This window comes from Pristiophorus japonicus, unplaced genomic scaffold, assembly GCF_044704955.1.
Source record: "Pristiophorus japonicus isolate sPriJap1 unplaced genomic scaffold, sPriJap1.hap1 HAP1_SCAFFOLD_58, whole genome shotgun sequence".
NCBI classification, from domain to species: domain Eukaryota; kingdom Metazoa; phylum Chordata; class Chondrichthyes; family Pristiophoridae; genus Pristiophorus; species Pristiophorus japonicus.
In genome coordinates, this window is record NW_027254488.1 from 1,837,361 (window position 1) to 1,848,438 (window position 11,078).

The window sequence follows — 11,078 nt, forward strand, 5'->3', positions numbered from 1 at the left end:
AGTTTAAAATCCAGGCCAATTTCGTGAAAAGTATTTGAGAACATTCCTATCCGACCCATCCAGGTGATCAAAACTAGTCCTGGAGATCAACTTTATTGTGGTACATAAAGTGTTGGATTGAAAGGGGTTAATTGAAAATGTTTGTTCAGGGACTTTAATTAATATCAGTCTCCACGGGTTTACAGAAGCTGCTTGTTCAGTGACTGTAATTAATATAAGTCTCTATTTACCGAATTGTGTCACTGGAGTGATTCTCGCTCATTTTAAAAAGGCACTCCTTTCAATGTGTTACCCAATAGTCACAGTGAGAGCATCACCTCTGGCACTAACAGCGATCATCGCACTGCTCCACAGAGAGAGAGTCGGAATCTGAGAACAGTAGATTCGAATGTGATAACAATGGATCGGAATCTGAAAAAAATGGATTGGAATGTTACAACAAATGGCAGGAGCTTCATCTTGTATTTTAACTATCTTGTTGCACATTATGAGGAACTACCATTAGTATTGCGAATGCGTTATGCATTGCGTATTATTCAATACATTTACTATCCCATCCTTGCTGTTGTTGGTTTTGCTGGTAAGTCTATCTAGTTATTCCAGTAACCATGTTTCAAAGTATTACTGGTCTCATATTTTACTCCCCCCCCCTCCTTGCTGCATTTGTTGTTCCTGGTAGTCTCTGATTCCAACTATTAACTCTGCAAACCATGTTTCGCTGTATTACTAGACTTGTAAATTGCTTTCTCATCTTTGCTTCAGTTGTTGTTCCTGGGACATCTCTGCATCCAGCTATTAATTATTCATATGTTGTTAATTGTACGAGTGTTCTTTTAATATATTCCACACTCTTTGGTGTTGTTGGTGTTCCTCTTAAGTCTCCATATCCAGCAATTATAACTCTAATCTATATTTCACTGTATTACTGAGTATGTCACTTAAATCTTTGGAAGTCTTTATCACATTGTATATCTATTGACTCAGTCCCCTCTGTGGCCAATGTCTGAAGCTGATCGAGATTGTTCACAAATTCGGTATTCTGTTTTAACCTGAGTTCAGTTCTGACCTCTTCTCCTTTGAATCACTGGTCTTGCCCACTATCATCTCCATAATACTGGCCACCTCATTCTTTCGCAATAATAGCCCAGTGACTTTGTTAAACTGTTCCAAGTTAAAGCACATGGGATTGGGGGTAGTGTGCTGACGTGGATTGAGAACTGGTTGTCAGACAGGAAGCAAAGAGTAGGAGTAAACGGGTACTTTTCAGAATGGCAGGCAGTGACTAGTGGAGTGCCGCAAGTTTCTGTGCTGGGGCCTCAGCTGTTTACATTGTACATTAATGATTTAGACGAGGGGATTAAATGCAGTATCTCCAAATTTGCGGATGATACTAAGTTGGGTGGCAGTGTGAGCTGCGAGGAGGATGCTATTAGGCTGCAGAGTGACTTGGATAGGTTAGGTGAGTGGGCAAATGCATGGCAGATGAAGTATAATGTGGATAAATGTGAGGTTATCCACTTTGGTGGTAAAAACAGAGAGACAAACTATTATCTGAATGGTGACAGATTAGGAAAAGGGAAGGTGCAACGAGACCTGGGTGTCATGGTACATCAGTCATTGAAGGTTGGCATGCAGGTACAGCAGGCGGTTAAGAAAGCAAATGGCATGTTGGCCTTCATAGCGAGGGGATTTGAATACAGGGGCAGGGAGGTGTTGCTACAGTTGTACAGGGCCTTGGTGAGGCCACACCTGGAGTATTGTGTACAGTTTTGGTCTCCTAACTTGAGGAAGGACATTCTTGCTATTGAGGGAGTGCAGCGAAGGTTCACCAGACTGATTCCCAGGATGGCGGGACTGACCTATCAAGAAAGATTGGATCAACTGGGCTTGTATTCACTGGAGTTCAGAAGAATGAGAGGGGACCTCATAGAAACGTTTAAAATTCTGACGGGTTTAGACAGGTTAGATGCAGAAAGAATGTTCCCAATGTTGGGGAAGTCCAGAACCAGGGGTCACAGTCTGAGGATAAGGGGTAAGCCATTTAGGACCGAGATGAGGAGAAACTTCTTCACCCAGAGAGTGGTGAACCTGTGGAATTCTCTACCACAGAAAGTAGTTGAGGCCAATTCACTAAATATATTCAAAAGGGAGTTAGATGAAGTCCTTACTACTCGGGGGATCAAGGGTTATGGCGAGAAAGCAGGAAGGGGGTACTGAAGTTTCATGTTCAGCCATGAACTCATTGAATGGCGGTGCAGGCTAGAAGGGCTGAATGGCCTGCTCCTGCACCTATTTTCTATGTTTCTATGTTTCTAATTCACCATTGCAATGCTTTCCTTGCCCACCTCACAGTTACAGTCCACTATGAATTAGAGCTCACCTAAATAATTTGCTCTTCATATCCTAACTCCACTCAGTCCTGTTCACCCATCAACAATCTGCTCTTCAATCAACATTGGATCCCGATTAAGTAATGCCTCATTTTTATTATTCTCACCCATGTGTTCAAATCCCACCATGGTCTCACCCTCTCCAATTAGTCCCATTCCCCTGCTCTATTCCTATAGTCCAGCAATTTTCCACATCAAGTATTTATCATATTGCCCAATAAATGTTAATTTACTTCCCTCTATACGTCCTCCAGTCATACTCTCTCTATTCTCATTTTCTCATTCATTCTGGCACTTTGTAAATTTCTCACTTTCTCTCTGTCTCTCTGTCAGTGTCACTCTGTCTCTCCACATTTCACTCTCTCTGTCTCTTGCTCATAGAATGTTAGATTAATACAGGAAAGAAAGGCAACTCGGTCCATAGTGTCCATGCCGTCTCTTGGATAGAACTATCTCAGATGTCCAACTCTTTAGCCAGAAAAATGTAAATTATCCCATTCCACGAATAAAGCAATTCCCTTTCAAAAATTAAGATTACATTTACTTCCACCGTGTTCTCACAATTCCTATTCCAGATCGCAACAGCTCACTGCATAAAGAACACTCTTCTCATCTCTCCTGTGGTTCGTTTTTCAATTACCTTAAACCTGTCTCCTCTGGTTATGCACCATTGTGCAACTGGAAGCATTTTCGACTTACTCGCTCTATCGAAACCCATCATAATTTTGAAAATCTCTATTAAATGTTAAATCTTTGCTGATGATACAACGTCATCATCGTAGACAGTGACTTTAAATAGAGGAAGGCTTGCTGCCACTCTAAAAATGAGTTCTTATGTAACTGAACAGTCCAATACGGAAATTACAATCTCTGTCACACGTGGGACAGAGAGTGGTTGAAGGAAAGGGTGAGTGGGGCTCGTTTGCCGCATGCTCTTTCTTACTCCTGCGCTTGGTCTCTGCTTGCTCTCCGCGACGAGACTCGAGGTGCTCAGCGCCCTCCTGGATGCTCTTCCTCCACTTCAGGCAGTTTTGGGCCAGGGACTTCCAGCTGTCGGTTGGGATGTTGCATTTCATCAAGGAGGCTTTGATCCTTTCATTCAAAAGTTTCCTCTGCCCACCTGGGGCTCGCTTACTGTGTAGGAGTTCCGAGTAGAGCGCTTGCTTGCGAGTCTTGTGTCAGGCATCCGGAAGATGTGGCCCGCCCAATGGAACTGTCCAGGTGTACCAGCATTGAAGTACTGATAATACAAAGATAAGTTTGAAAGCATGTTGTGAGGAGGAAGCAAAAAATCTTCAAAGGCATATCGATAGGCTAAATGGATGGGCTAAAAGAATGGCAGATGGGGTATAATGTGGAAAATGTGACGTTATCTTCTTTGTTATGAAAAATAAATAAGCAAATTATTATTAAATGGGGAGGGATTCCAAATTGCTGTGGTCCACATTGGTCAATGATTCTTGTACATAAAACACAGAAGGTTTGCATGTAGATACAATTAGCAATTAGAAAAGGCAGCAGAATGTCTGGCTTTATTTCAAGTGGGACTGTGTATAGAAGTCCTGCTACAACAATACAGGTTGTCATTAAGACTACAGCTGGAGTATTGTGTACAGTTTCGGTCACTTTAGTTAAGGAAGGATTTACTTGCATTGGAGGCAGTTCAGAGAAGGTTCACGATGTTGATTACTGTGATGAAAATGTTGTCATGAGAATAAAGGTTGAGCAGGATGGATGTGAATATATTGGAGTTTAGAAAACTATGAGGTGATCTTATTTAAATGTGTAAGATTCTATAGGGGCTTGATGTGGTAAACGCAGAGATGATGTTTCATCTAGTGGGGGAAATCTAGAACCCGGGGACATAGGTTCAGAATAACGGACCGCCCATTTAAATCACAAATGAGAAGCAATTTATTCTCTCAGGGGGGCGTGAATCTTTCGAATTCTCTGCGACAGAGAGCTGTGGAGGCAGCTTCTATGAATCTTATTATATGGAGATAGACGGATTTTTAAATGAGAAGGCACTTAAGGGTAATGTGGAGTGGGCACGGAAGTGGAGTTGTGACCAAGATCAGATGTTATTTCCAAAGAGTCAGGTCCAATCACAGAGGCGTGAGCGGAGTAAAATATTTGGCTCTCGGAATGAAATCCCTGGACCGACGTGAGAGCACTGGAAGTTAGGAGAACCTGTGAATGAAATTTCTCGACAGAGGTGAGTGTAGTGTAATGTAGGCGAACATGGTCCTTAAATATCTAGACTGAGGGGTGTAGCAGTGTAATCTCGGGAGATGTTGGTGTGAACTCCTGAAGCGAGATGGGAGCCCTATCTGGGAAGTCCCATCATCGCATCACTGGAATCATCTCAGCGACCCCGAGGTTCATGAATATTTATTTATTGTGAATGTTTTACCGTTATTTTCTGTGATGCAATAATTCATAACTCATATAAGAGGCCGTCTATTTTTTAACATTTTATTCCTTCCTTTTATCAGCCAATTTCTCGTCTTTTGTTCTCACTTGGAGTTGAATAGAGGAAGCAAAACTCTGTTCGCTCTGTTCTGTCCACGCTATGTTATAGGCGGGTAAATATCCACTGATCATTTATTTCCAGTCAGTGTCTCCTTTGTCACTATCTCAAGTTCTGCATTAATGGCACTGCTTCTGATGGGTGGAACAGGATTTCAAGCATCATTAATATTCAGAAACAAAATGTTCGTTCAGCCAGATTTCTTTCATTTATTTCCAATCTTTAATTTGAATTTGCAATTTGGCCCCATGCCGATCTGTCTCAGTTCAGTGCGTCTGTCAGCGAGAAACAGAGTGGAAAAATCTGTTGCCTCCGGCTGTACACTCCTGATCGTGGGGTCCCTCGTGCGGAGGGGGAGCGGGAGATCAGAATCCTCGTCGTCGCAATGCTCCGGGGCATGGCCAAGCGGACCATCAGCTAGTCCAGGCAGCGGGCGGTCGAGAGGATCGTTCAGCCCGGCTGCCTCCCTCTCTTCCGCGGAAACGTTCAATCCAGGGTGTCCCTGGAGATGGAGCACGCTGTGTCTACCGGAACGTTCATTGCCTTCCGCGAGAGGTGGGTGCCGGAGGGACTGAAGTGCATCATCATCACCGGCAAACACATTCAATTTGATTCTTCAATGGTAAATTTTTAATTTGATGACAGTTATCGGTTTTATTGCACATATATGTCATCGCAGCGCATTTGGAATGAGGTCACATGATGGGTCCAAGTCAGCATGGATTTGTGAAAGGGAAATCATGCTTGACAAATCTTCTGGAATTTTTTAAGGATGTTTCCAGTAGAGTGGACAATGGAGAAGCAATTGATGTGGTATATTTCGACTTTCAGAAGGCTTTCGACAAGGTCCCACACAAGAGATTAATTTGCAAAGTTAAAGCACATGGCATTGGGGGTAGTGTGCTGACATGGATTGAGAACTGGTTGTCAGACAGGAAGCAAAGAGTAGGAGTAAATGGTACTTTTCAGAATGGCAGGCAGTGACTCGTGGATCTGTGCTGGGGTCCCAACTGTTTATACTGCATATTAATGATTTCGACGAGGGGATTAAATGTAGTATCTCCAAATTTGCGGATGACACTAAGTTGGGTGGCAGTGTGAGCTGCGAGGGGGATGCTATGAGGCTGAAGAGTGACTTGGATAGGTTAGGTGAGCGGGCAAATCCATGGCAGATGAAGTATAATGTGGATAAATGTGAGGTTATCCAATTTGGTGGTAAAACACAGAGACAGACTATTATCAAATGGTGACAGATTAGGGAAAGGGGAAGTGCAACGAGACCTGGGTGTCATGGTACATCAGTCATTGAAGGTTGGCATTCAGGTACAGCAGGCGGTTAAGAAAGCAAATGGCATGTTGGCCTTCATATTGAGGGGATTTGAGTACAGGGGCAGGGAGGTGTTGCTACAGTTGTACAGGGCCTTGGTGAGGCCACACCTGGAGTATTGTGTACAGTTTTTGTCTCCTAACTTGAGGAAGGACATTCTTGCTATTGAGGGAGTGCAGCGAAGGATCACCAGACTGATTCCCGGGATGGCGGAACTGACATATCAAGAAAGACTGGATCAAGTGGGCTTGTATTCAATGGAGTCAGAAGAATGAGATGGGATCTCATAGAAATGTTTACGATTCTGACGGGTTTAGACAGGTTAGATGCAGGAAGAATGTTCCCAATGTTGGGGAAGTCCAGAACCAGAGGTCACAGTCTAAGGATATGGGGTAAGCCATTTAGAACTGAGATGAGGAGAAACTTCTTCACCCAGAGAGTGGTGAACCTGTGGAATTCTCTACCACAGAAAGTTGTTGAGGCCAATTCACTAAATATATCCACAAAGGAGTTATATATTGTACTTACGACTAGGGGGATCAAGGGGTATGGCGAGAAAGCAGGAAAGTGGTGCTGAAGTTGCATGTTCAACCAAGAATTAATTGAATGGCGTTGCAGGCTCGAAGGGCCGAATGGCCTACTCCTGCAAATATTTTCTATATTTTCTATGTTTCTATAATGAGGGAGCAATTCATATATAATTTAAATCAAAAATCGTTATATTTCAGGATAAACAACCCAAGCTGATTGGAACTTAGGTACTTAGAATATGAACACACTTTCATATTTTCTCGTCTAATATTCTCTGCACAAGTGGAAACCAGCAGGTGAAAAGCTGCAACAATTAATCTCTTCCATTTGTGTTCAAATACTTTAAATACTCGTTTCAAGGACACCCTCAAAGCCTTCATATTAAAATGCAACATCCCCACCGACACATGCTAGCTCCTAGCCAAAGACCATCCTAAGTGGAGAAAGTGCATCCGGAAGGGCGCTGAACAAATCGAGTCATCGCCGAGAACATGTAGAAACCAAGCACAGGCTGCGGAATGAGCGTTTGGCAAACCAGAGTCCCCACCCACCCTTTTCTTCAAACACTCTCTGTCCCACGTGTGACAGAGACTGTTATTACCATGTTGGACATTTCAGTCACCTGATAACTCACTTTTAGAGTGGAAGCACGTCTTTCTCGATTTCGAGGGACTGTCTATGATTATGATGTTACATAAGCATTTGGCGGCTCATTGACTGAGGGATAGGTCGTCTGATTTAATGCTGATAAATTAATTTATTTGGTGATTACCTTGTCAATGATTGCTAATTATTTTAGTTTGGAGTCTATTTCTTGCTCCCAAATTAATGTTTAATTTACCTGTTTATTTCCCTGCCTGACAGTTAACATCCTGACGATTGTGATCCTGCCTCGTGGAAAGTGCGGTCTCTCCAGATGTGTCACTCGCTATCTGGTGGCCATGGCAGTGACAGATCTCCTGGTCATTATCCTCGACGTGATACTGAGGCACATTCCAATTCTTTATCAGAAAGAGTTCCATTTCGTGCGGTCCTTCCACGTGTGTAATATTCACGCCGTCTTACTTCACGCAGCCACAGATTGTTCTGTCTGGTTCACCATCAGTTTCACCTTTGATCGCTTTGTGGCCATTTGTTGCCAGAATCTGAAAACTAAATATTGCACCGAGAGAACGGCGGCTGTGGTTCTGGCAACCGTTACTTTGCTGAGCGGGTTAAAGAACATTTTCTGGTATTTTATGTTGACAGGTTTCTATACACTTGCAAACATGCCCTGGTTTTGCTATATAACAAATGATGTTCAGTATTCACCGGTCTGGGCAGCAATCATATTCCTTCATTATATTCTCACCCCATGTATCCCATTTGCTCTGATTCTTCTGCTCAATACTGTCACCGCCAGGCATATTATATTGGCCAGCAGAGCCCGCAGGCAACTCCGGGGTGCCAGCAGTGGGGAGTGTCCCAGTGACCCAGAGATGGCGAGCCGCAGGAATTCTATAATTTTACTGTTTGTTATCTCCGGCAATTTCATTCTGTTGTGGGCGGTGTTTATGGTGTATTCTTTATGGACCCAGATGTACTTTTTGGGGTATGATTCTGTTCATGTACCTTTTTATGTAATGGACGTTGGAATAATGCTGCAGCTGCTGAGTTGCTGCACAAACACAGCAATTTATGCCGTGACCCAGACTAAGTTCAGACAGCAGTTGAAGAATGTAGGGATATATCCCTTCACACTGATTCTGAAATTAATTAAACGATGAGAAGTCGCAGAAATGTTCCTGCATCAGATTCCCTGTGTCCTGATATTGTGAGCGAGCTGCTCTCCCCCGCGTGGCCAGTGATTCGCGTGAATAATAACACTCTCACTCACACACTGTCCACAACGGGCGGCCTGTGAGGGGCCTGCAGTCCGGGTGAATCACCATCAGCAACATAGGCAGTCGCACGAAATATAGAAACATAGAAACATGGAACATAGGTGCAGGAGTAGGACATCCGGCCTTCCGAGATTGCACCACCGTTCAATCAGATCATGGCTGATCCTTCACCTCAGTGCCCCGTTCCTGCTTTCTCTCCATACCCCTTGATCCATCCGTAAGGGCAATATTTTGAATATATTTAACGAACTGGCATCAACAACTTTCTGTGGTAGTGAATTCCACAGGTTAACAACTCTCTGAGTGAAACGATTTCTCCTCATCTCGGTCCTAAATGGCTTACGCATTATCCTTAGACTGTGACCAGTAGTTTTGGACTTCCCCAACATCGGAAACATTCTTTTTGCATCTAAACTGTCCAGTCCCGTCAGAATTGTGTATGTTTCTAACAGGTCCCATCTCATTCATTTAAACTCCAGTGAATACAGGCTCAGTGGATCCAATCTCTTCTCCTATGCCAGCCATGGCATCCCGGGAATCAGTCTGGTGAACCTTCGCTGCACTCTCTCAATAGCAAGATCGTCCTTCCTCAGATTAGGACACCAAAACTGATCATAATAATCCAGGTGATGCCTCACCAAGGCCCTGTACAACTGCAGTAAGACCTCCCTGCTCCAATACTCAAATGCCCTAGATATGTAGGCGAACATGCCATTTGTCTTGTTCACCACTTGCTAACTTTCAATGACAAATGCACCATGACTCCCAAGTCTCGTTGCACCTCCCCTTTTCCTAATCAGCCACCATTCAGATAATATTCTGCCTGCACGTTTTTGCCACCAAAGTGATAACTTCACAATTATCCGCATTATACCTCATCTGCCATGCATTTGCCCACTCACCGAACCAGTCCAATTCACCCTGCAGTCTCTTAGCATATTCCTCACAGCTCACACCGCCACCCAGCTCAGTATCATCTTCAAACTGGGAGATATTACACACAATTCCTTCACCTAAATCATCGATATATATTTTAAATTGCTGGGGTCCCAGCACTGAGCCCATATGCACCCCATTAGTCACTGCCTGCCATTCTGAAAAGGACCCGTTCATCCCGAATCTCTGCTTCCTGTCTGCCAACCAGATCTCTATCCACGTCAAAATATTACCAGCAATAGCATGTGCATTAATGTTGCACAAACATCTCTTGTGTGGGCCCTTGTCCAACGCTTTTTGAAAGACACCACAACTACTGCTTCCGCCTTGTCCACTCGACTCGTTAAATCCTCAAAACAATCTTGAAGATTGGACAAGCATGAAGAGGGCTTACTTCCACGCCGAAAAATGATGCGTTGGGAGCGAGATCGAGGAACAATTAGTTAGGCAAGTTATTGTGAAGTCCAAAAACGTTCGGGTAGTAATAGTGATAGTTGGAAAATAATCAGCGTGTTCTGTGCCGTGTGTGGGAAGCAAATCAATAATTCATCCGGCGTGCAGAAGCACGCGATAATTCACACTGATGAGAGCTGCCACTCAGAAGCTTTTACTGTGGAAAGTCATTTAGGCACTCTTTCCACCTGCTGACACATTAAGAGTTCACACTGGAGAGAGATCGTTTACTTGCCACGGGCGTGCAAAGGGATTCACTCAGTCCACGAACCCCATGGAACTGCAGTGGATTCACAGCGGAGAGAAACAAGTTAAATCTTAGAATAAGGGGACATAAAAACATAGAAGCATAGAAAATAGTTGCATGAGAAGGCCATTCGGCCCTTTGAACCTGCACAACCATTCAATAAGATCATAGCTGATCATTCACCTCAGTATCCATTTACTCCTTTCTCTCCATAATCCTTCATCCATTGAGCTGTAAGGGCCATATCTAACACCATCTTGACTTTACCCAATGAACTGGCATGAACAACGCTGTGCAGGAGGGAATTCCACAGGGTAAGAACTCTCAGAGTGAAGAGGTTTCTCCTCATCTCAGTCCTAAATGGCCTATCCCTTACCCCAAGACTGTCCCTTGGTTCTGGACTTCTCCAACAACGGGAACATTCTTCCTGCGTCTAACCTGTCCAGTCCCGTCAGAATTTTAGTTGTTTCTATGAGATCCCTTCTCAACTTTCTGAACTCCAGTGAATACAGTCCCAGATGCTCTAGTCTATCCCATATGTCTGTCCTGCCTCCCGGGAATCAGTCTGGTAAACCTTCGCTGCACTCCCCCAATAGCAAGAACGTCCTTGCTCAGACTAGGAGACCAAAATTAAACACAATATTCCAGGTGAGGCCTGACTGAGGCCCTGTACAACTGCAGTAAGACCTCCCTGCTACTATATTCAAATCCCCTCGCTATGAAGGCCAACAACCAATTTGCCTGCTTCAACGCCTGCTGTACCTGCATGCCAAGTTTCAAT

General features: G+C 43.9%; 1 protein-coding gene across 1 annotated transcript; it reads left to right on the forward strand.

The window, feature by feature from the left end:
- The first annotated feature begins 399 nt into the window (after positions 1-399).
- LOC139254827 (probable G-protein coupled receptor 139) lies at positions 400-8,544 on the forward strand. The gene is made up of 2 exons (XM_070873840.1): positions 400-580; positions 7,643-8,544. Exons 1-2 carry the CDS (start codon positions 400-402, stop codon positions 8,542-8,544), a joined length of 1,083 nt encoding a protein of 360 aa, XP_070729941.1.
- The last annotated feature ends 2,534 nt before the right edge of the window (positions 8,545-11,078 follow it).

Coding starts and splice junctions, on each gene's coding strand:
- LOC139254827 (XM_070873840.1), top strand. CDS start 400: ATGGATCGGAATCTGAAAAAAATGGATTGGAATGTTACAACAAATGGC. Junction 581..7,642: donor TGCTGTTGTTGGTTTTGCTG/GTAAGTCTATCT, acceptor CCTGCCTGACAG/TTAACATCCTGACGATTGTG.